The sequence below is a fragment of the Bradysia coprophila genome, unplaced genomic scaffold (assembly GCF_014529535.1).
Source record: "Bradysia coprophila strain Holo2 unplaced genomic scaffold, BU_Bcop_v1 contig_211, whole genome shotgun sequence".
Classification (NCBI taxonomy): Eukaryota; Metazoa; Arthropoda; class Insecta; order Diptera; family Sciaridae; genus Bradysia; species Bradysia coprophila.
In genome coordinates, this window is record NW_023503474.1 from 625,837 (window position 1) to 650,878 (window position 25,042).

The 25,042-nt window shown below is 36.4% G+C and overlaps 4 protein-coding genes across 7 annotated transcripts in view; 2 read left to right on the plus strand and 2 right to left on the minus strand.

Annotated features, from left to right (window-relative positions):
- On the minus strand, window positions 1-20,582 carry LOC119075473. Of its 2 annotated transcripts, none has more exons than XM_037181923.1 (4): window positions 20,320-20,582; window positions 17,677-17,760; window positions 17,364-17,596; window positions 1-18 (listed from the first exon to the last, which is right to left on the minus strand). In XM_037181923.1, exons 1-3 carry the CDS (start codon window positions 20,543-20,545, stop codon window positions 17,388-17,390), a joined length of 519 nt encoding a protein of 172 aa, XP_037037818.1. In that variant the 5' UTR covers window positions 20,546-20,582; the 3' UTR covers window positions 1-18; window positions 17,364-17,387. The 2 variants fall into 2 exon arrangements, with proteins under 2 accessions (XP_037037818.1, XP_037037817.1); XM_037181922.1 differs by lacking the exon at window positions 1-18 and adding an exon at window positions 17,209-17,223 and having other exon boundaries at window positions 17,349-17,596.
- LOC119075470 lies at window positions 910-2,156 on the plus strand. The gene is made up of 2 exons (XM_037181918.1): window positions 910-991; window positions 1,049-2,156. Exons 1-2 carry the CDS (start codon window positions 947-949, stop codon window positions 2,051-2,053), a joined length of 1,050 nt encoding a protein of 349 aa, XP_037037813.1. The 5' UTR covers window positions 910-946; the 3' UTR covers window positions 2,054-2,156.
- LOC119075466 (multidrug resistance protein homolog 65) overlaps window positions 9,031-25,042 on the plus strand; it is a 20,823-nt gene continuing 4,811 nt past the window's right edge. For all 3 annotated transcript variants that reach the window (XM_037181910.1, XM_037181911.1, XM_037181913.1), the window contains exons 1-8: window positions 9,031-9,210; window positions 23,197-23,248; window positions 23,304-23,497; window positions 23,873-24,010; window positions 24,088-24,198; window positions 24,264-24,435; window positions 24,743-24,815; window positions 24,888-24,962. In XM_037181910.1, coding sequence (XP_037037805.1) covers window positions 9,209-9,210; window positions 23,197-23,248; window positions 23,304-23,497; window positions 23,873-24,010; window positions 24,088-24,198; window positions 24,264-24,435; window positions 24,743-24,815; window positions 24,888-24,962 — 817 coding nt within the window. In that variant the 5' untranslated portion in view covers window positions 9,031-9,208. The remainder of the gene's footprint in view (window positions 9,211-23,196; window positions 23,249-23,303; window positions 23,498-23,872; window positions 24,011-24,087; window positions 24,199-24,263; window positions 24,436-24,742; window positions 24,816-24,887; window positions 24,963-25,042) is intronic.
- On the minus strand, window positions 13,265-14,286 carry LOC119075471. The gene is made up of 4 exons (XM_037181919.1): window positions 14,075-14,286; window positions 13,778-13,989; window positions 13,514-13,676; window positions 13,265-13,448 (listed from the first exon to the last, which is right to left on the minus strand). The coding sequence occupies exons 1-4, from the start codon at window positions 14,269-14,271 to the stop codon at window positions 13,286-13,288; spliced, it is 735 nt and encodes a 244-aa protein (XP_037037814.1). The 5' UTR covers window positions 14,272-14,286; the 3' UTR covers window positions 13,265-13,285.

A 25,042-nucleotide genomic window follows, 5' to 3' on the forward strand; every position in this document is an offset into this window, starting at 1 on the left:
GCAAATCTAATGACCGATCCAACTCTTTCGACTGGCAGACTTTTTCAATCTACTCGATTTCTTGCGTTGAAAAGTCGTTTACCGTTTCCATCGCGTATAATCACATGTTCTTTTTTGACTACACAAATATTTATTTATGCAACTAGTTCCGAAAAGTGGTAGTTTTGGTCACTAGATCGTGTGACAAAAACTACCACTTTCGCAGCGTGTTGCATACAACGTTTTCTGCAACAAGCTACGAAAAATGAACTTTTGAAATGCAGAACATAACTCTACCTTTAACAGACATAATATTTTATCAACGAAATATTGTATGAACGATCAAGTAGACTGCATTTATGTACGCTTCAAAAATTGGTTCACTGCGATTGTGTATCTCAATAACCGAATGGTTAGAGTTGTTGCTCGATAAGCATTAGGTTTTGGTGTCGGTGATTCGAAATTTGGTCAGGACAGAATTTTTATTTACGGTTAATGGTTCAGATGTTTAAAAGGAGTGGTGAAAAGTAAATCCATTTTACCACTAGTGACGAAAAGCATATATGAAAATCCATTTCACAACTAGTGGTGAAAAGTAAAACAGAGAAAACCAGAGAAAAAAAGACCCAAATCACGCATGAAAAAGTTCAGTTTTCGCAGCGCAGTTGCAGAAATGTGTTTTACGTCTGCAAAAGTTGGAAATAGGGTGATCCCTAATCATGCGAACGAATAATAAAATGAAATGTAGAGTATATTTCTCGTTTCGGTATTTTACTACATAAGATCCGTTAGAGCCCGACTTTGGAGCAAATAACTAAGTATATTGCGTAGATTGTCACGTGCTAGATTGTGATGTTTATTCAACTTTATTTTGGATATAAAACTTTCATATTTTTCAATAAGCAAAAGATTATTTTTTGTTCGTTCAATCAGTTAAACACAGTCCCGTCTCGAAAGTGTAATAATAATGAAGCTTTTAAAGTTGTTTCTAGTGTTCGGTTTGTTATGCCAGGTATTAGGAATTATTTCCCTTTTTAAATTATTTGTTTTTATATGGAAAATTTTGTAGACTTTAGGCGAGGAGGTAAAGCAAGAATTTGATGGTACTGTTAGCTTCAGTGTGGAAAAAGTTTGGTTAAGTTATCGTCATTGTGCGTGTTCATGTGAAGAAGACCCTTGGAGAAAAGGCGTTCAAGATTTCTACGACGGATGTAGAGCAGCGTCTAAGTCATTCAGCGGAAAAGCTTTCGAAGTAGCTGACAGCACATTAGATTCAATTGCGCAAGTTATAACGAAATTAATTGAGTTCACCGATTCCAACTCGACAATATTACAATCAAGTTCTACTAATATGTTAGAATCGATTAGCAGAAACAATCGGCTTAACGGTACTAGTTTGAACATTGCGATCGAGTTCGAGAAAGTTTTTCCAATAGAAGTTAAAGAATTCAATGATGTCGCTAAAAAATTGTCGGAGCATATTGGTGAACTGACATGTTCATTCACAAATGCTGTTAGCGATTTCGGCGCTGAACTTTCCAAATTTATGAGAGAATTTCTACAAAGTTGCCGATTGTTCAATTGCAAAAAAAGAGTTGATTTCAAGTGCGTTCTGAAAAAATACCAAAAACTTACGAACATTATTGCTCTCATTGATGACACACTATTGAACAAATGTGATGGTGAAGTTACCCAGGACGCGTATGATTCAATTTTAGTTTTTCATTTGATCTATTTATACATGGGTCTTTCTGTCACAGGAATCAATAGTTGTGTCTTAGATGTGCTCCACGATCGTAAATGTTACGTATCAGAAAGCGTTAAGTTTTGCTCGTTATCATTTGAATATGCAATCGTGCAAGTTGTTCAAGCTGTTTCTGGAGTCGTCACATCATCCATTGACAGCATCAAAGGTCTACTAAAGGTATTCGTCGACATAGCCGCGACCTTGAATGCGGTTGTAAAAGGTGTTCTTGGACTGTCTAACGACGTGTTATTATCCGTTGGAGATATAGTTAAGAATTTAGTGAGCGGTGGCAAAGCACAAACAAGTATCTTGAAAGGAATAATCTAAAAATTAAAAATGATGCGCAATCCGATTTATGGAAGTCATTCCAAATTCATGTTGATATTATAAAATGAATAATTATAAAGTTATCGTATGTGAAATAAGTTGGATAAATAAGTGCTTTCTCACACAATAAGAAAAATGTTTCAGTAGATCACTTTGTAATAAAGTCAATGAAAAAAGATTTTTCGTCACTTTTTTTAAGTTGTTCACATCCCAAACTTTATCTATTACTAATAGTAATATAGGAGAAATTACGGTCAATTGATCCGAGGTTGATTGCGTTAAAGAGTCCTTGGGCGAGTGACACATTCAACCGAGTTAATTCATTTTCCATCAGAATCCCATGGCTTGAAATTATGGCATTTTCACTTGAGTAAATGAAACTATCAAACGCCGACAATTTTCTACATTTGATAGGCAGAATTATTGTTTCGCGTACTCAGTCCCAATGTATCGTCAATTACGGAAGGAAATGCAATATTTTCTGGCGGTATTCCCACTCGTTTTGTCCTTCACGTGAATAGGCAATGTAAATGCATATTTCATATGAGCAAAGCGCCATTTACATTGCCGTATCACGTAAATTATTAAATGCTGACCCTGAAAGTTGAAACAACTGAGTATCAGGAATATTTTTGCATACATTAGTCGTAGGCAAAAATTAAGCGAGGAAGAAGAAGAGTGAAGTAGTTGCAAAGAAACATTTTTATTGTATGAATTATGCATCTACTTTTGCAGCTACTTCAGACACATTTTGCTCATTAAGACTTAGTTTCTTCAAATAATATCTTTCACTTTAATCGGCTTTTCTTTTAACCGTCTCGATACGATTCGACGATCAGATGTAGTGTTCATACCCTGGTAAATGTGACGTGTGGAAGAGTCTCTCTATATAATGCCGTGATTACTACGTTTCTCGATCTGTCGCAGATTGTAGGTCTGACGCGTTTTTTTCATTTGTATCATTAAAATTTGATCAATGTTACATTGACCATACGAGTTCAACGAGCTATCACACGCCTCATAAGGTTAAGATTTGGCCGAGATATTAAATTTCAAAACTTGAAAATTTGTATGAAGAAATTGATTTCCAAAATGTATGAAATAGATGAATTTTACCAACCTTTGTCACTTTGTACATTTGTCCCTTTGTCACATTTTTACAACGAAACTTTTGAACTTACCGGTGGATTTGGCTGAAATTTTCAGTGTATGTCAAGGACGTAATTCTAAGAAACTAATTTGAAGGAATTTTCATAAAAGCTTATAATTTCGGAGCTATGAGTGTTTTAAGCTATTGAACTATAAGACCCATAACTCAGAAAATATGACAGATAGAAAGTTCGGTTAAAAGACAAATTTATAGAGTTTCAAATTTCAGTCAACACGTGTTTCAGTGTTTTCACCAAAAATCTACCATTTGTGAGCTATGAGCGTTTTAAGTGCTAGCTATGTCAGTTATAGAGTTTCACATTCTAGTCGACACGTGTTTCATGGTTTTCCTAAAAAGTCGCTTATTTAATCAATTATAAAAACGACAATAATGTTCGGATGTTTCTATAATACTTAAGTTCATTTTAAGCAAGTTGTAAATTATGAAATACTAATTCCGCAGAATACACAGTGACGCAGGCTAAGTTTCACTTGTTTAAATACTGTGATACTCAGCCTTATTTTGAAGGTAGTTTCAGTAGAAAATTTCGATTCTCAATAACAAAGAGTTATCTTATTGTCGTTCGAAGACAGCTGTTTAAAAAAGTTATAAATACCACTCTTACGCTTACAACTGCTGGCGTTCAGTTTGATTTGCAAGGTAAGTATTGTAGAATGTTCTGTGTTTAAATTGATTGTTTTAAGTGAGAAAAGTATTAACTTCAGTGTGGAAAGGATTTGACGATTTTTTTTGTAACTTAGACAAGTGCTCTATGTGTTCGTGTTAATATGATTCTTGGAAAGGAGACGTTCAAGTATATTACGTCGTATGTGGAACAACTTCCAAAATATCTATCTATCTCTACATACATTGAAGTAATTTCTAATTACCAAAAAAAAATTTGCGTCACAAAGTGGCAGATGATTCGGACGTATTAGGACGTATTCTTGCCTATTTTAAAAAAATTCTTAAAAGTACTTTCCTCAACATCTGCCACTTGTGCCGCAAAATTTTTTTTGGTAAAATTTTGTTTCTAGAATTTCTTTGGTCAAATTTTTGCTGTTACAGTTTTTGCGTACAAGCGGAGAATGCGTCACCTCCAGCGATATCAGTTGTTTTGGAAGTATGCACAGGGACTTGCGTCACTTTTACTCTTTTGAGTGTTTTTGACTGATATCAGTTCTTTTGGAAGAATTAGTAGATTAAAAAATTTGAAAAATTTGAAAATTTTTAAAATTTTTAAAATTTTTGAAATTTTTGAAAAGTTTTGACAATTTTTGAAATTTGTGAAATTTTTTTTAAAATTTTGAAAATTTTTTAAAATTTTGAAATTTTTTTCAAATTTTGAATTTTTTTTCAAATTTTGAAAAATTTTCAAAATTAAAAAAAAAAAAAAATAGCTATATACTAACTATATGTTATAGCTTTATATAGGTCAATATAGCTATATACAAACTATATATATGTCAATATAGCTATATATATGTCAATATAGCTATATATATGTCAATATAGCTATATATATGTCAATATAGCTATATATAGGTCAATATAGCTATATATATGTCAATATAGCTATATATATGTCAATATAGCTATATATATGTCAATATAGCTATATATAGGTCAATATAGCTATATATAGGTCAATATAGCTATATATATGTCAATATAGATATATATAGGTCAATATAGCTATATATAGGTCAATATAGCTATATATAGGTCAACATAGCTATATATAGGTCAATATAGATATATATAGGTAAATATAGCTACATATAGGTAAATATAGCTATATATAGGTCAATATAGCTATATATAGGTCAATATAGTTATATATAGGTCAACATAGCTATATATAGGTAAATATAGCTACATATAGGTCAATATAGCTATATACATGTCAAGATAGCTATATATATGTCAAGATAGCTATATATATGTCAATATAGCTATATATAGGTCAATATAGTTATATATAGGTCAATATAGCTACATATAGGTAAATATAGCTATATATAGGTCAATATAGCTATATATAGGTCAATATAGTTATGTATAGGTCAACATAGCTATATATAGGTCAACATAGCTATATATATGTCAACATAGCTATATATAGGTCAATATAGCTATATATAGGTCAATATAGCTATATACATGTCAATATAGCTATATATAGGTCAATATAGATATATATAGGTAAATATAGCTACATATAGGTAAATATAGCTATATATAGGTCAATATAGCTATATATAGGTCAATATAGTTATATATAGGTCAACATAGCTATATATAGGTCAATATAGTTATATATAGGTCAATATAGATATATATAGGTAAATATAGCTACATATAGGTAAATATAGCTATATATAGGTCAATATAGCTATATATAGGTCAATATAGCTATATATATGTCAATATAACTGTATATACGTCCCGTTGTCCAACATACACCAAAAGTGACCAAATTTTTCCCGCTGCCCAACATTCACCGAAAGTGACCAAATTTTTCCCGCTGCCCAACATACACCAAAAGTGATCAAATTTTTCCAGCTGCCCAACCATACACCGAAAGTGATCAAATTTTTCCAGTTGCCCAACCATACACCGAAAGTGATCAAATTTTTCCAGCTGACCAACCATACACCGAAAGTGACCAAATTTTTCCAGCTGCCCAACCATACACCGAAAGTGATCAAATTTTTCCAGTTGCCCAACCATACACCGAAAGTGATCAAATTTTTCCAGCTGCCCAACCATACACCGAAAGTGATCAAATTTTTCCAGTTGCCCAACCATACACCGAAAGTGATCAAATTTTTCCAGCTGACCAACCATACACCGAAAGTGACCAAATTTTTCCAGCTGCCCAACCATACACCGAAAGTGATCAAATTTTTCCAGTTGCCCAACCATACACCGAAAGTGATCAAATTTTTCCAGCTGCCCAACCATACACCGAAAGTGACCAAATTTTTCCAGCCCAACCATACACCAAATTTAATTTTTCCTACTGCCCAACATTAAATTTTTTTTTTCAAATTTTCACACTCAAAAAATCCACACACACACACACTTAAAGGTGCTCTTATATGGAACTTATATGGGAACTTCGAGGAGCGCTAGCTCCCAAACGAGGCCCGTTCCCCCCAAATTTTTTTTTCTGGAATGTCTTAGAATGACGACTAGAATCTACTCCCAAAATTTCAAGAAATTCTAAAGAAGACCTTAGGAGATAGGCTCTAACTGGAAACACGGACGGACGGACGGACGGACAAACCACAAAGTAACGTAGGATTTTTTCATTTCGTTTAAAGTACTGTAATAGACCAAAATGTATGGGATAGTGGCTTCTTGGAAGATTTATTGCGTAGCCAAATTTTAAGCTACAAGAACGTGTGAAAGCTCGTTGAACTCGTACGGACGCCTAGTTTTTTTTTGAAGCTAATTTGGAGTCATTTGGATTTGAATTGTAGAACTTCAATATTTGCTGTATATATGGTTCTGCAGTCTACGACAAAAATTTTTTTTAAAATTTTTTCTAGTAATAGGACTTGCGTCACGGGCGCTATGCTAACGCGCGCCCATGATCTCCCCATTCTTGTTCATTGAACAATCGCAACTCTTCCGCTCCGCTCACAATCAGAAACACAGGCACCGACAACTTCAATACGAATACAATCTGAAACCATTTGTTTATTTTGATTGGCTTGTCGAAATAGACACAACCGCGGAATCATTCTATCAAAATGTACGTTCCAGGGCTTACCGAATCAATGAACAGAGCAACAGGGAAAACTGCTAACCGACGCATTTTGTGAGATGTTTTTGTCTTTCTTGTGCTTTGTATCTGATGGACTACGCGAAAGTATAATTTCGATATTATCTAATTCACTCGAATCGGTCACAGAGTTAGCATTGGTAAGCAGAAGCAACGTTCACTTCTATTTAATCGAAATCGCATAAGACTGTATCGAAATTAAGATTACGGAAATAGATAATTATGATAGAGAAGCGCATTGACGTTCTATAAGAAGGTACTTAGACATTTTGTTAGCAATTTACAGAACTAGTGACAAAAAGTTGAAAAGGATAGTTCTCGTGTGAATTTCGTCGATCCGAGGCGAAGCCGAGGTCAATAAACACACGAGAACGAGACTTTTTTTATCAAGAGTTATGTAAGGGTGTGAGGGCGTCGAAAGAAATGCTTAAACATGAAAAATACGGTTCTCGACACATTTAGCATGTAATAGTATATTTCATTACTAGGATCAAAAAGGTGTGTTTTCGACAAAGGTGGTGAAAACATCCAAAGATGAAGCGATGCGAAGCGGAGCTGAGGCCAATGACGTTTTCATCACCGTGGTCTAAAACACACCTCTTTGATCCGAGTGATGAATACTATCCTGGAGTACCAAAGTCACATTGCGAACAAAACGTAACAACAGACTTGAACGCCATGCGATCTCGTACAACTGGTATACCGAATGCGGGATCGCATTAGATATCACAAAAAATCTAATGCGAGATCGCATGTGATATAAACATGTGTAGCATTTTCAATTCTTATAGCACATGACACATCAGGGAAAGAAAAAAGAGAGGATCGAAAATGACATAAGCGGGAATGAAAAGTGAGAGAAAAAAGTTTTGGGATAATGTTGCTATTTCAGTACTAAATTTGAAGAGTAAATGTGACGTTTTTGGTACTTCAGAAGGAAAAAAAAACATTTTCCCAACACAGGTGCGAAAATAGTCATTTTCTCACCTCATATGAAACTTCGGGTGTTGTGAAAAATTATGTGTCACCTAAGCGAAGTTATATTTTCTCTGGTGATTTGTGGCGCTCTCTAAACTCTATTCAAAAAAACAATCGAAAAACCAATTTCTACTTTCAATCCCTTGGCGTGACAACCATAAATGACTCATTTCATCGAAATCTTTCTGTGAGGTTACTTTCACCCAGAGCAGGGGTAAAAAACGCTATAAGTGCATCTTCCCTATATCCCTTGTTTTCCGCAGATATAAGGAAGTTGCACTTCAAATTAGTAAATATCTCTCCAATAATGAATTCTCTGAACTATCCCGCATGTAACGTTGGGTTAGACGGTTAAAAAAAAACAACTCGAAATTGAAATATGATCCACCCTAACCGTTATCCACTTACGGCTGGCTCTATGGATGATGCTTTGACAGCTCAAATAACCTTGGAACAAGGACCGATTTTGCGTTTTTTGATAATTTCTCGATTTACGGTCATTTCCCGATCTCTCGTTATTTTCCCATTGTTAGTCAATTTACCGCTTATTTTCTCCGCTTCATTATTTCTTCCCGCTGATTTCCCGCGGGGTGGATTTCCCGGTATCTGGTTTTTCGGCAAAATAATTTCCCACTTCTCACATTATTTGCAGATGCGGACAGCATAAAGGACTTTCATATATGGCAGATGATGTTCACTCCGGCAAGAAAATCTCCCAAATTATTTCCACGAACGCGTCAATTTACCGACTTATATTTATTAGACTGCAACGAGCTGTCCATAATTTGAAATATGATTTAATACACATCGACAGTACTAATTGATTCACTCGTACAAAATCATTCTTAATGACTTTTTGGTGTGGTGTTTCATTCCGTGTATGTAATGCCATTCAAGAGCACTCGCATGTATAAACGAACACATTTACATTTTCTAATTGATCGAATAGAATGAATTTAGAGATGTCTCGAAATTTGTTTCTTTTTTTTCGTTTATGATTTGATTTCGATAGTTCGACACCAGACAAACTTAATCTCTGTTGTTCTGTTAGTTCTTATCGAGATCTCTGCACGAGTAGACCTAAAAACAAAACCAAAAAAAGAAGAAAAATCTCATTGTCGTCTTTACTAGAGTGACTTGTGTTATAGTGTCTTAAGCGGGCGATAATTATCTGTGTTCAAATAAACAAAAGCAATTTGTGATAAAACAAGACTCGATTCTAAATAGATTGACTATGTGAGTATTTGAACATTCCTACAATAAGATATGCAATGCGTATCTGCTTCTGTATATTGTCTTTCTTTGTAAGTGAATTCGGCTCAGCATCGAAGATAAGTGAATTTACAAGAAAATGAATTTCTGCAATCGATTGCAGGAAATTACGAAAAAAAATTTGCAGACGAAACGAAGAAATTTCCCTTTTGATTTGCTGATCTAACCCAAATTTTTTGTCAGCTACACAACGTACACGTACAGTGATCTCTCGAATCGGTCAGTGATATAAATTCGCTTAGATACACAACGTGCTTAGCGAAAGGCTAATGGGATCAATTGAATATTAACGAAAAACCAAAAGTGTTCTATGCTCGTCTATATAACATTTGCATTTTAATTGGCTGATTCGCTGTGTCATGTCACCATAATAAAGTTCTCGGTTCAAAATCTAATAAGAAAATTAGAATTTTTGATTGGATGTGAAGGTAAATCAGCATTGAAATGTCTCAATATTCGATTCGTAATTGGGAAGACATTATTTGGGAACTATTTGGGTAGTGCGCAAGTCTATTATGAGCTGTCCTTTCCATTCTGTATCTAATTATTTTACCGAATTCGAATTTCTACGTAATCTTGACATTCGTTAAAAGTATGAAGCATCTAACTTGAGCGGAAAGAATATATTTTCCCGGTGAAGAACATTTAACAATCAGCCGGGAGTCTGTAAACCGATAGAGAAACCATAGTCAAATTCTCGCAATTTGTTTCCCAGTTCAAATCACTGATGAAGTATTGCCTGCATTTGATCTCGAGACCTCTCGAATATGAACGAAAAAAAACACGGTATCTGACCCAAGGACCAAAGAAATTTAGGAATAACCCATTGTCGTTAGTATGTTTCTCCGTTTTTGCAAACAAACAAAAGCGCAACAGTAATTCGAGTGACAGCTGCTGCCAAATAGAGACTGTTTCTTTTTCCTCTTCTTGGAGTGCATTGGATCAACTCACTATAAACAGGCACCAAAATATATTTGAAATACGGGGCCTACTCGACGCAATTCCACCTACTCGACGCAGTAGTCAGATTTTTTTCTTAACAATTTAGTTTCTTGTGTTGGTATTATACCACCGCGGGGACCAAAATAAGAGACTTTTAATGGTGCGTTGATGTGGATCGGCAGCACCAAAGTTCAATTTTCGAATTTAAACAGGTTGGCTATGAATGTCCCCAATTTGACTTTCGGAAATGATCCGCTCCTGCTTTCGTTTCCTTTACTACGCATTGATTTTGCCAACGTGTTCTCAATGAATTTTGCATAAAATCGGTCTGACAATCACCGAATGGTTTTTTGTCTTTGTCCCACCCCGGTTACGAGTAATGCTGCATACCTTGAAAGAAATACTACTGTGATGTTGCAACACATTATTTTAATGTTCCAATTCATTAGGTTGTTAGGAACGAGACAAGTTTTTCGACTCACAATACAGAATACAATACAGTACAGAATAAACCAGTGATCCAGTGCCAATATATACTTTCATAAAACACATCTTAACTCAAATTAGCTTAGCGGACACTTTTACCACCTTATGTGCCCTATGGTAAGTTGCCGGCTGATGCTCTTCGGTTGACAAATCTGCTTTCTATTATCGGTAACAAGAGTCAGTTGGTTATTCTTCTGAATTCGGTTTTCTGACTAAAATGAATGGTAGGTGTCGATAATAGTTATTTGTGCAACAAGTTGCGAAATGAGGTTGTTTTCGTCACTAGATGTGATTCGTTTGATAACCACATCTTGTGACGAAAACCCTCCACTTCTGCAACCAGCTGCGAAATACTTATTTATACAACCGAGTGATAATAGTACATTTTGTTAATGAAAAGTTGAATTTTTCGGTACTAGTCGTAAGCTTGTCCTAACGAGGCGGAGCCGAGCTTTCAGTTTTCATCACGAGTCACAAACGATGATTTTTGTGCGTACACTTGATCGCGGCTGCAAATACCTTTCTCTGAGAAGTACAGAAAAATTGAACTTTTCGATCGTAGAATGCATGTCGAAATCCGTCGAATTTCAGTCTTCAAGCCCAAAAATGCTTTTTCGTGTGCCTAAAAAAGCATTTATCATCGAGTTGTATGCAACGTTTTTCGTAATAAAGGCAATGGAAAGTCCTACTTTTCGTCACTTGTTGAGAAAACTGAACTTTTGTATGATTTGGGTGACGTTGACGTACGGTGGGTCTTTCTTCACTGTTCCACGAAGTTTTTACCTTTTTTTCACTAGTTACAAAAAGAAGTTACTTTGCGTTACTTTTCACAAGTGATTTTACTTTTCGTGACTCAGAAAACACGAAAATTTTAGTATTTTCAATCGGTTAGCTTGAACTGTTCGTTTCAATAGTTCTTGAGTATCTGTTTTGGACTGGCCTCAGCCAAAGCGAAAGCGGTTAAAATCAGCAGTCTAATATGGAGATAAATTTCATGTAAGAGGTCGAAAATTCCAGAAGACATTTGAAAACCCCTTGTTTCGGTCCTCGCTGCGCTCGTTTGATAACATCACATCTAGTGACAAAAATTAGTACTTTTCGCAACTTGTTGTTTAAATTACGACTAAATAACAACACTCGAAAAATGATTATTGCCGAGAATCTTTAACCTGTTATTGACGGATGTCATCTGTTATCCACAACGACAGCAATAATAAACGAGAATCTCTGACTAATGGGGTCTTATATTGCAAAAAGCATGTTAAAAACAAAAGAAGTAAGAGATTTCTGAAATCAATCTCTGAAAATCTTCGATCAAATGAAGTAATAGATCAGATAGTAAAACTGTTAATATGCTTGTCGTCTGTGACAGGTTAATTTGTCATATTCAAGTCGAGTCAGTGGATTTTACATTTGCACATAATCGAAACAACTCACGATAAACACAAACACCAGCCAACTTAATCTAAAACATTTAATCACAACTAATTAACAACACAAACACAAATTATGTCGATCACACACAAAATTACTGCAACAACATGGCTAGCTTGCCAAATTTTGACTGACACGCGGTGATCAAATCGTTTTTTTTTTTGCAAATGTGATGTCTCGTTCGATTGTTCTCTTGACTGAAAGTCAGGGTCTTCACCGAATGCATGTAGTAGTTGTAGACGTTCAATATGATGAAAAATGCGTTATATTATGCTGTGCGTTTCTTGTATTTATTTTATAATAACACGAGAAATTCTCAACGGATTTCAATAAACGTTTTTGTTCATTTGTCGAAGAATTCTGTCTTCCGTTCGAAGATGGGGGCATGGGAGCTATTGGACTAATGGTTTCAGTCACGGCAGCGATAAGTAAACCAGACAATAGCAGTTGATTCGACGAGGGACCTAAATGCATAAGTAGGCCTTTGATTTTGGTGCAAAACGCTTACTAATCCGCTTGAAACGAATACGTAAACGATGGTAACGGGATTTAGATCCCTCCTTTGAATGTATTTGCGTCCTCTGCTCCTGTCTGGTTTACTTGTTATTCTGTCGTGCTTGTGAGCAATTATCAAAAAACGTTTGGTTTGGGGTGTTTTCCTTAAGTTAAGTAAAACTCAGTGAACTCAGTGAACTTTTTGATTTGACGAGGAATTAAATCGGTCAAAAAAAGCTTTAAGGGTGAAGGGTGCGCAAACCACCCTTGCAAAATAACTGATTGATATCACTAATGGTGACGCATTCTGCATCTGAAATAATTTTTTGTAAAAAAAATGGATCACAAGTTGCAGTGTTACACAAGAACTTGCGTCACCATCGCCCTTTCAGAGTTTTTTGACTGATAAAATGGTGTATATTTGATAATCAAATTCTACCGATCGGCTGGGCACTTCTACCGATTTCGGCTAGCTATATCCGCATGGGCACCTGGAGGACAGGCCTAGGCACATACAATCGATTAACACTTTGCCGGTTACTGACACTTGTCGACCTTAGGCATCCTGGAAAGTAGTAAAGGAGTTAAAAATTAAATTTTAGATTTCAAATTTTATTTGGAGGGAACTCTCGACTCTTTTCCTACTTTCCAGGATGCCTAAAGTTCCAGCGTGCGCGTTAATCTACAATGTGTTAAATGGAACGAATGGTTCACCATCAGCAACAACCTTGCCATCTATAATCTTGTATTTCTGGTCCTGATTCTCACACAAAAATGTTCCGAAAATGTCATCGCTGTTGTGGTACTTAGAAACGGTTACGCCTAACGCAGCATTTTCGACATATCTGAGGATGTAACGAACATTTCCCTAATCGATTGTCTTATGAAACTCTAAGTGTTAAATACTCACTCGGCAAAGAATCCATCACCATTCGCTCCGATGTTCGGTAATGGAGAGAACTTAAACGACCGAACACGCTCAAGGTCCTCCTTGATTAGACCATTATGATAGTCGAACATTTTCTTCCTCATTGCATTCAAATCAACCAAAATTTGTTTGTAATCCTCCTCGACTGAATTAGATTTCAAAAAATCGATGAGAAAGACACCACCGATCAAACAAACGTTTGATAGACACTCGATAAACATGTCTAATTTCGTGGCCCAAACTTACAGTCATTTGGTAGCTCAGCATCGATGCTCCGAAGTGACGATTTAAATCTCTTGTGATTGGACCAATCATCAAAAGAAAATGCACCATTCTCGTCCCGCATATAATTCAGATTCACACCGCCTCGGCCTTCATATTGTCCGCTTATGGTTTGGACTTGATTATCCTCATCGCTTTTATACAATTCCATTATATAAACACCGTTGATCTGAACACTGCAAGCACACCAAACAACGATTTCATTATCTTATGGACAACTACTGACCTTCTGGTAACAAAAAAAACGGTCGCAAAACTTACGATAATCTCTTTTCCCCATTGTTGTTGATGAAGAAATAGTTTTCCAATGGAACAGTTGCGTTAGCTGGATCAAATGATTTTGCTTTCTTAAATAGTTCAAATCTATCGTAGACTCTCTGTATGGCCTCACTTCCGAACTGGCATGCATCAGATGTTAGCACACTCACTGATAGCACAAAAAACATTAAATAATTCATTGTCGAGTTGGTAGATAGGCAACAGAACGACAGACTAATCTATACTGACTGGGGGTCCTCACCAGAGGGAACTTATGTATGCACAATCCATCTATTTATGCTCGTTCGGATCGTGTTTGTGTATGCGATCAAAATTAGCGTGGAAAGGGTGGAAAGTCACTTGTGTAATAAATGATGCGGTATGCACAACAATTATAATGTAGGAACCAAAGCATGCACGAAGGGTTAAGTTTCATTATGATGATGTTAAATGAAAGTTTTCATCAACAACAGTTGATAAGTCCGCCGAAAATTTAAAAATTTTTAATTGACAGTTGGACAAAATACCGCTGGCTTCATGTAACAAATGCCAAGAATCGCGCGTCAAAATGTCCCGATATGCGGTATGCTTTGAAAAATGGAAGACGCACTGACGGCGTGACTTGCTCTGCTTCAACCCAATGACATAATAGTGGGATAGACAGGCCTTCTATGTAAATATTTTGTTCTAGCGGTGAAGCAAAAGCAAATACGAAATATTCAAGTGTGTGTGTGTGAGTACCTTAAATTTATGGTACTTACGTATTTTCGTACTTATTTTGAAATGTAGGCGCGAAGGAAATTTACATTTTCACTCTTTCTTCGAAATTGGTTTAAAGCATTTCTATCTTTCAAAATTAAATATTTATCGAACTGAAATTTATATTTCATGTAAACAATCTCTCATTGTCCTAAAAATTGAACTAATTTTGTGATTTTCTCCTTTTCGATCGAATGATTTTCTTTATTACAAATCTTGACGATCGGAGAATTCAATCAGTTGGCTGAATTTATAAACTTTCACGGTCACTATAGTCACGCATAATAAAAGTGCTAGCATCGTCAATATTAAAATTTCGGGACATTTCTTTTCAAAAATTATAAAATGTGTCAGAAAATGTGTGTAATTAGATAGTGAACAGTTTATGTGTAAGTGATAGTAGCAGCTATCGTTGAAAGTGGTAAAAATTGATTTCGAAAAGTTTACAACAGTTTCACCGACTTGTCAAAATTAATTGGCATTTGTAAGTGTGTGAGCCTCAAATGTATATTACACAGAGCTTATTTTTGCTTCACGATTTCCCACTGTCTATCCCACTATTATGTCATTGCTTCAACCAGTAAAATTCTTAAAATTTCTACAATGTAAAAGCGGTGTGGATGCCCCCCTCTATTAAACAGCAGTTTGCATACTTTCGCTAGCAAGGTCTTTTGTTAAATTTAAAAGTCGAAGACGAAAAAGTCATATCATTCGGCAGAAAGGTCACAGATCACAAATTAATTCTAATGATTGCTGATAAGTATTCATTTTCGACATTTTTTTCTTTACTTTAACTAGAAGAATAATATTAAATATTTAGGGAATTTTCAAGCAAGGCCGGGACTTGATTTAACGAATTTTGATAGCCAAAAGGAAATCACTAAGCTTTACGATTTAGGTGACATTTCGAAGGACGAAATAAGAGTTATAGCAACCGATCTAGATGGGGTTTTGTTAGTCCGTTTCCAAAGCATAACGTTTTAAAGACCAAAGCAATAATTTCGATTATGCTTCCAGTATGTCAAGGTTAGATAATTTTGGTTTTTCAGTTGTTTGGAGTTCTTTGCATATTTCTCGCTCCAGATAGGCCATCTGCCTCACCGAAAATCTCAACGAAAAGAAGGATTTTCACTTCACTAATAAATACAGCACATAAGCCAGTATAAGTAGTAATTTGTGTTATATGCTACCACTTTCGGTAGCAACATCTTTACAGCATTACGTCACACTCACCAACGTTGATACGTTTACTTTACCGTGGTGTTTTGTTCGTAGCCGTTTATAAAATTGCTCGAGATATGGTATGGGGTTATCAAGCGTCGTCGGTCGATACGAAAATTCTTTTGGTAATCCACGCGTTTAGTGGTATGGTTTGTAGCGCTGCAGAAAAAAGCGGTCGAATCCGATATTTTGAATTTTTGAATGATACTTTGATATCTCCGTCGTTTTTAAAGAATAAGAGCCAGATTTTGCTAGGTTTGCAATGGAGTTTTATCGATTGGCATACTCATTTGTGTAAAATAATTAAAAGAAAATTTTTACTCAACATTTCACACAAATGAGTATGCCAATCGATAAAATTCCATAAAAAATGCAAACCTAGCAAAATCTGGCTCTTATTCTTCAAAAACAACGGAGATATCAAAGTTTGAATGCGAATTCCCATACAAAAATTCAAAATATCGGATTCGACCGCTTTTTTATGCAGCGTTACAAACCATACCACTAAACGCGTGGATTTAGACCGCCATGCGCCAGTCCGTTAGGCGAAAAGCACACAAGCAATGTTGTATTGCTGGGATCGACAATTATGCTGCGCTTTCCATTGCAATTCGTTAACACCACAAGCTAAACAATGGAAAACCCAGCACGATTGTCAATCCCATCAACGCAAAATTGCTCGTGTGCTTTCGGCCTTATTACCTCCTACTCCGGTAGCATTTTCAATGGGTGGTATTCGGGTGGTTCTAATTTGTACGAAAAAAATTTTGGTTCCCGTTTTTCGCATGCCTCCGACGGATTTTAGATGTTGTGGTAGTAGAGTGAAGTTGCATATAATGCTCAATGTGTGAGGTGAAGCCATTACTATTGACTGGTCTAGTATACTAGAATAATGGAGCGTTTGCATGTTGTTAGACATCGATATCTTTTGATTGTGGTTTTTCGACCGAAAATTCCAACTTCATCTGCGTATGAAATCCACAAATGCTGGAAGAATTCATACACACATACATAGACTGTTCCGTCAAATTTTTCTTTATTTACATTTCATAAATAATTAATCTATGGTCTACGGCGCGGTTAACATTTTGGTAACTAAACTAAACTAAACAATCTACAATTTGGCAGTTGCTGCATGTATGAAATCTGAGATATTTTGCTTTTATCTCGATCTGTAAAATTACTGATTTTGCCTAGGATTTACATAAGGAGGTTACGAGTGTCGCTGTGGTTTACACTAAAAAGTTTGTCGCATTTGCGCTTATAATTTCGATTCAAATTTCCCACCAAAATGCACTGAAAGAGTCTGCGTAGCCTGCCAATACAAGTGCTTGGATTATGTTGCTCGGTTCTTTTTCGCAAAGACACCTCGTATTCTACTGCGTATGCTGCTGAATACTTTATGACCGCTGTCCTCGATTTTATCGAAAATTTCTTCAGCAACTGTGCGCGGTGCTAATACAAACCAGTCCAGACAACATCGTTTGGGCAGCCAATTTGCGTTGACTGTTACTTTGAAACTGCATCTTATGACGTTGGAATATTCTATGTTAGAAACAGGAGAGAAGTCACGGCACAATATTTCCGATGAATCAATAACATCTCAGTGAGACTTGACAACTTACTCTTGAAGGTTTCATCTGGAACGTCAGGTATTTTACAGGAAACAATGAAGCGATTCCGTCCTCGTTGTAACACAATATTTTCAGCTGAAATCAAATTGGAAGAATCGTTGATAGCGTGCCGAAAATTCTAAAATATAATAATAAAAACATAAGGCCTATAGGCAGCGGAACTTTCTACAATGTATCAGTCGATATTAATTATCAACAATACTTTTGAGATCTTATGGACACATGAAGGACGTGATTTCGGCATAGTTGAACGTAATGTTCCCATTTATTCCCTGTCCAAATTTGCACACATTGCATACAGTTCTAAATTCAAAGAGTCAACAGTCGCTGCTAGGTTAAGACAGACTAAATTGTTGGCTTCTTTCGCATAATTGTGTCTTTTAACTAGTCACTAAATTGTTAACTCAGCCACTCAACCTTTTTGGTTAGATTAGTTTGTTGAATACTAGGGGTGGTCGATTTTGTGGGATCGGAAATGGACACCTCCAGAAAAAATTCGGCGAAACTTGATGACTCACAAAAACTCGGCCAGCAAACTTTTTCAATTTTTTTTTTTAATCTGTTAGAGTGAACCTCATAGAAAGATAAAATGCTGTTGTTTTAAGGTTGAAAAAAAATGTACAACCTGGTCGTGGTGGTTTTTAGAATGGGAAAAAATCGGGTACTCGAAAATTTTCAAATTTTGATTTTTCGCCACCTGGAGATGATGAAGAAAAAAGTTTAGAATAGTTTAGACTAGAATTTTTTCTGGAGGGATCCATTTCCGATCCCACAAAATCGACCACCCCTATTGAATACTTTGTTGTGAAAAAGAGATGGAGACTGTGATGAACCAATAGGAACCAGTTAAAATGTTCTTTTCTTGGGGCTGCATGCCCTGCTTTAATGAGTTACGACTACAGCCCATCGATCCTATTAAGACTTGAAGGTTTACTAATTGGCTTCGATGAAGAGCGCTACGTTTCTAAGTTAATTTCGTTTACTGTACTCATTGCTTTTCGAACTCTCTTTATACTGAAGTAAAGTCGAGAAAAGAATTAATTTTAATCGTTAGTCAGGCATAGATGAAAGGTCGAATTTAATGTGAAAATTGTGGATCCGTTACCTAAGATCGATCGATTAACACACATGACCACATTTAGTTTATTTTCATTCATTTTAAGTAATAGAACGCACTCAGTTGTTTTGAAAGTCGCAGCGCACTTACGCCGTTTAAGACAAGGTTCTGAAAGAACAGGTTAAGACAACTCTGAGTTGATCACGTGACACAAAACGTGCGTCAGCGGCTATGAAGTTTACATGAAAAAGGCAACGTAACAAAAACAAAATTCCGAATTTTCCTAAAAAATATTTTTTTCAAGTTGATTCCACACACAATCTGCACTGAGTGTGTCTATCAATTTCGGTGTCAACCGACTTCGTGACTGTCTTTCATAACCTGGGTTAAGACAAGTACACAGCTTGATACAAACCATCTGTCAAAACTTTCAGATCACGTGGAAAAATGCAATGAAAGTGTAAAACATGTATGGTCTAAGGTCTATTGTCCGCCCGGAGGACATAAAAATTTAATTTTCGTACTTAAACGCACTCATTTTCATATTATTTTGACATAAAATGTGAGTGCGTTTAAGACGAATTCGCCGATCGACCATTCCTGTTCTAGACTTTAATGTGGAAAAATGTATGAGACGTGGATGAAAAGCAAGGATCTACCTTTCCGCATGTGAGTGAGTTTAATGGAGTGTACACTACTATACGATCAATTTTCGTTTGTCAAGCCGAAAGCCACACATCTGCGAATTGTATTGAACCCCGGACTTGCGTCACTCCACTTTAATTGAAACACGATTTTTCTTGAACGAAGAATTTTATTGTTTATTTACAAAATAAAAACAGAGCTTAGTCACATATATCGTGCATAGGCAACGAAGTTAGAAATGATTGACGAGAAGAACATGCAATCGTCTCTATAAAAACAACCGTAAAACGTTCTAACGTTATCAATGGTTACACAAGGTGGTTAACACAAAAATATGTCTTAGCCAAGCTTCTTTGAATGGGTGAGTAATACCCACTGGGTATAGCACACAGGCAGTGAACAAAGTTATTTCGTTCCACTGATGTGAGAATGAGTAAAGACGTTACGAACACTGAAAAAGAGATCGCTACAATAGGGGTAAGCCATTATGGTTAGTAAGGTTCGTGAGTATGACAATTTTGTGAACTTTTGACTTTTTGTGTCAAAATTCTTTGAAATTATCATAAGAGCTTTACGAACCATAAATGGTTTACCCCTAACTAGATTGCTCTACAATGTCGTTGCCGCTGAAAAGCCTAATACGACACTGAAACTATACCAAAATGTGATTTCAAGTTAAACTGGTTTATAAACCGGTACCATGCGTATGCTGTGTTAACAACGTGGACGATAGTCAATTGTTTTGTATTGGAATTTTCGTCGTTTCAAATTTCAAGTCGCGTTATTGACTTTACAAAATTCTTTACAAACAATTTTTATCTGCAATTTGATATCGCACGCTAAGTGTTCACGTTCACCGTAAACAAAAACGAATGATTCATTTCCCGTTTCTTACTACACTCACAACAAAGGAAAACAGAAGACTCACTAACCTTTCCCGCCAATTCGATAGTCTGACTCATCTTCACCAGTGTCGATCCTCTGATTGGCGATTTCGTACACTCGGAACACTTCCACTTCACTTTTCCGGTACGGGCAACGTAATCGCACCTTCACATATTTACAGTTGATTTTAAACCACGACTGAACATCAACGGTACAAGTGAATGTGTCGCCCGGATAAAATGTACCAGGACGATCGAAATCTATGTCCAACATGATAGACAACAGTTTAAACTATACTGACTTGTATTTAACGTGCATTCGACGTTATTGAAAGTTCCAATAATTTATTCATTGGAAGATATCGTAAGAATTTGATTATTTCGAATTGAATTATACCAGTTTTGCTATACAGTATTTACGATATCTGGCACGTGTGGTTACGTGTGTAGGTATTTGTGTTGGCGTGAAAAAGTCGTTACATTTGTGGTTCTTTGCATTCTTCTTATCCATCACTTGTTTTACAGTGAAATGAGCTTACATTCAAGCCACAGTTGAATGGCTTATTTCACTGCATTCATACGTTTCTGGTCACTGAAAAAACTCGAGTGTTTGGAGTGTTTGGTCCAAGGCATATTTATGTACACTCTAATTTTTCAGGCATTTTCCTTAGTCTCATACAAACATAACCTCACTTCATTTTGCTTTTAAAGCAGCCACAGCACTGCTCCTAGCATGAACACTAAATTGACAAGAAGTGTTAAATTTGGAGGCCTTTGTGATAAGAGCTACCGCTTAGGATTGGTTGTATTGTATGGTTTATTTCATACAACGAAAACGAGTCTTTTATCAAAAGAGACGCAGTGCCTACTGTGATTTCATCAACCTCCGAATATTTTCTATGTTCATGCTATGAAGTGTGAAGTGCTGTGAAGCAGCTTAATATATATATCAACATATGATTCATGGTGACCCCTTTCAAGTATAATTTTTGTACACTAAAAAACGAGAAACGTTTTATTAACGTGGCCGATTTTCAACGGTTGAAACAGATAAGAAAATCGGAATTTTCGAACTAAAATTGCATATCGTCACTCAATTTAACGATAAAACGTGACATGGTGCAAAATAACGACGCGACAAAATAACGAGGAAATTGTTGTCGAATTTGAATGCGATGCAATGGAATTGAGTAAACTAGTTTAGTTTTGTACGAAGTTGTAACGTAGCTAAGAAACGTTGCACTACTAAGGCTATTTTCCGACAACAACGATCTGACGAGGAACAAGATTTAAGACTCAAAACTCTTGTTTCAAGAAAGAATTGCAATTTCAGGCATTACATTCATCCTTTCTCTATTTCCTCAAACTGTTGCAAAGATCTCAGTTAACTGGTCATGCACCACTATTGCAAGAGGCGGAGTTCTGCATTTTTAAACTCAACCACTACGACGATTTCCGCTAGCAACATTTTCACAGGTTTTCACGCTCTATCGTCTCCAGCAAGTTTTATTCGAACGCCACAGAAACTCACGCGTCCGCTGAAAGGTGATTTTTCAGATTTTGAAAATTTACCATGAGCGAACCACCGAGTTATATAGGAGGACAACCAAAACTTTCGGCGATGGATAGAGCATGAAAATCTGTGGAACAAATCCGTTTCCGCCCGTTAAAAAATGTTGATAGCGGAGGTCGTTCAGAGGCTTTTAAGCTCCAAATTTTTAAAGCATGCCCAAGCATTATAATGTACAGCCAGTACGTTGACCATTATGAGACATTTCGATTCTATTAAATATGAAATCATATTTATAGAAGATCCCTACAGAGTGCCATATGGGCGGATTGAGCAAATCCCATAGATAATAGACATAGACTACCTGAAAAATTATATCACACACAACCAACACGGAAACGTCAACTTTGCTTCTTTTGACGTTATAAGTTCCTTTTTACTGTCTGTACACGAAGCTGTCACACACACATTTTAATTTGTCACTTTCTTTAATTGACCCTTGGCACAGCACTGCTACTAGCACGAACATAGAAAATATTCGGAGGCTGATGAAATCATAGTAGGCACTGCGTATCTGTTATACAGATAGATGACTTGTCTTCGTTGTATGAGTTAAAACATACAATATAAACAGTTCTAAGCGTTAGCTCTCGTATCACTAAAGCCTCCAAACTTGACACTTGTCAATTCAGTGTTCATGCTAGTAGCAGTGCTGTGCCCTTGGCAAATCCCAATGAGTTCCTTGGTTCTTGGCTACCTGTCGGCGCAGAATATCAAAGTTAAAATGACGCTCTAAGCTCTTTAACACTTCAGATCATAGAGGGAGACTTCCTTCCTCGATTCAAATTTGTGAATATTCTTCATCATATTTTACCAATGAAATTCCGTAGCAATCAAATCATTCATATCTTCCGCAATGAAATGCTTCACATGAAGTCAAGGTCATTTAAACTGAATTTAATTCAATTAGAACTGATATAACGTTGTTAAATACTTAATGGAGTGAGTAATCAAAAAGATATCATAAACTGATGACCATTCATTTAGACAGACTAGAACGCTATTCCAATCCAATCGATACTTGTTGCAGTATCGGCACTATGATGCTGCACGTCGGTAATTATTTAGGGAGCTCAAGAATAAAGTACCAACTTAATCAGCTCTCAATTGTGACTCTTTGTTAAAGCTACGGTCATGCTAGGATCTTACCAGCTGTTGGTGGTCCGTATAAGCACGTAGATTTGTAATTTTATCTGATAGATCTGACATCTGACGGTTATAACTGAAATCGATTGTTACCAATAAATGAAACTCTTCGTCACTACATCGGGCACACGTGACGTTCTAGCAATATTTTAGAAAAATGAATTTTGCAATTCACAGAAAAAAGGCCAACAACTCAAATCTTTTTCCAGGACCAAAAAAAATGACTTCAACAATGCGCCAACCATCAGCTACTTTCGACTGGTAGGTGGACGATTGCGTTTATCTGGAGCCATACCCACATTCGATTTCTTTTCAGTATCGATTCGCCACGCCCCTCGAATTCTTCCTGATATTTCTAGGTATTGTCTTCACCACCCTCAAATCGTTTGGAATGCCATTGATGATCATAGTGTACGGGGAATTTACAACGTTACTCGTAGACCGTACTTACGAGAATGGAACCAGTTCGAATACGACACTGCTGCAGTTGTTCGGTGGCGGAAGAGTTCTGTAAGTTTTTTTCTCTCTGATTTCGAAGTTTTAACGTAATGCGTTAAATCAACGCACTTCAAGCATGCGTGGTACTGTTAAAAACCATTTCATACAAAATAGTACTTCATTTGGCAGCTGTCGACTATGATCACTTTTGCTTGAAGTGCGTCGGTTAAGTCGAAGAAATTCACGCCGTAAGTGCGCTTCAGAATTTGAAATTTAAGTGAATCAGTAAATTTCAACGCTTCATTATAGGGGCGATTTAACACTGCGTTAGATAGACGTTGGCGCGTTCCATTTTAAAATTTGTAGCGCACTTACGTCGTGAATTCAAAATAGAGCAAAACAAGATGTTATACGAGGAGAGTCAGTAAATTTCCTTTGTTTTTGCAGTACCAAAGCATTGAAAGAAGAAAATAATAAAGCCATAATCGAGGATTCGATAGCTTACGGCATATTGATGACAACAGTTTCAGTCTTCCAGTTTGTCATGGGCATATTTTCCGTCGATCTGTTCAACTACACTGCCATGTAATGTCTGACTGGATGTCGCAAAAAAAGTATTACCAGGCGACGATGCAACGGTTTCATTGTCATTTTATTTGCAGAAAACAGATCACTCGAATCCGGATAAAATATTTTAGTTCAATGATCCGACAAGAGGTTGGTTGGTTCGACTGTGCGTCGTCCGAGTCAAATGTAGCGGTCAGAATATCGGAGTAATTTGACGAGTTTGGTTTTTGTTTAAAATCGAAAATTAAAATCGAATTTTCAACTTCTGCAGAGACATTGAAAAGATCCGCGAAGGCATCGCCGAAAAAGTCAGCCACTTCCTATGTTTAATGATCGGATTCGTGATTTGTGTGGCGCTTTCATTTTCGTACGGTTGGAAACTGACTCTAGTCGTCATTGGCTACGTGCCGATTCTTCTCATATCCAATATGATCATAGCACGGGTGAGTATCAGAGGCCGGTTCACTTGTCATGTAATGCTGCTTTACTCGTTGCACCCTCCGGAAACCCGTTTTTCTTAGCGGACACTAACCAGGAAAACTTGTTTCCAGGGATCTTTGCACGCGATTAAAACGTACTAGTTTGTAGATTGTTATTTTGATTTGCGTGGTTGAATCGCTCGTCTTCGGCTCGACACGTCACTTGTCAAAATGAAAATCTGCAAACCAGTACGTGCAGTGTTAAAATGATCGGACTGTCAGAAGCATCATGAATAGCATGATGTCTCTCTCCTACCATTCTCTGTTACAGTTCCAATCGATTCTAACTGCCAAAGAGTCAAACGCCTATGCGTCGGCAAGTTCTGTGTCGGAGGAAGTTTTAGGTACTATTTATTCGCCTGCAACGCCACTAAATGTGTGTCGACAAAAGCCAATGAAATTTTGTTCCTTTGTAGGTGGCATTAGGACAGTCGTTGCATTTAGTGGGGAAAAGAAGGAATCCGAGAGATACAACAAATTGTTGATACCAGGTAATGTGACAGTAAAACAGTGATTGTTGTTGGTATTCAGTCAAGGGCAGAATTTTTAGCACACATTCTAAAAAAACTGA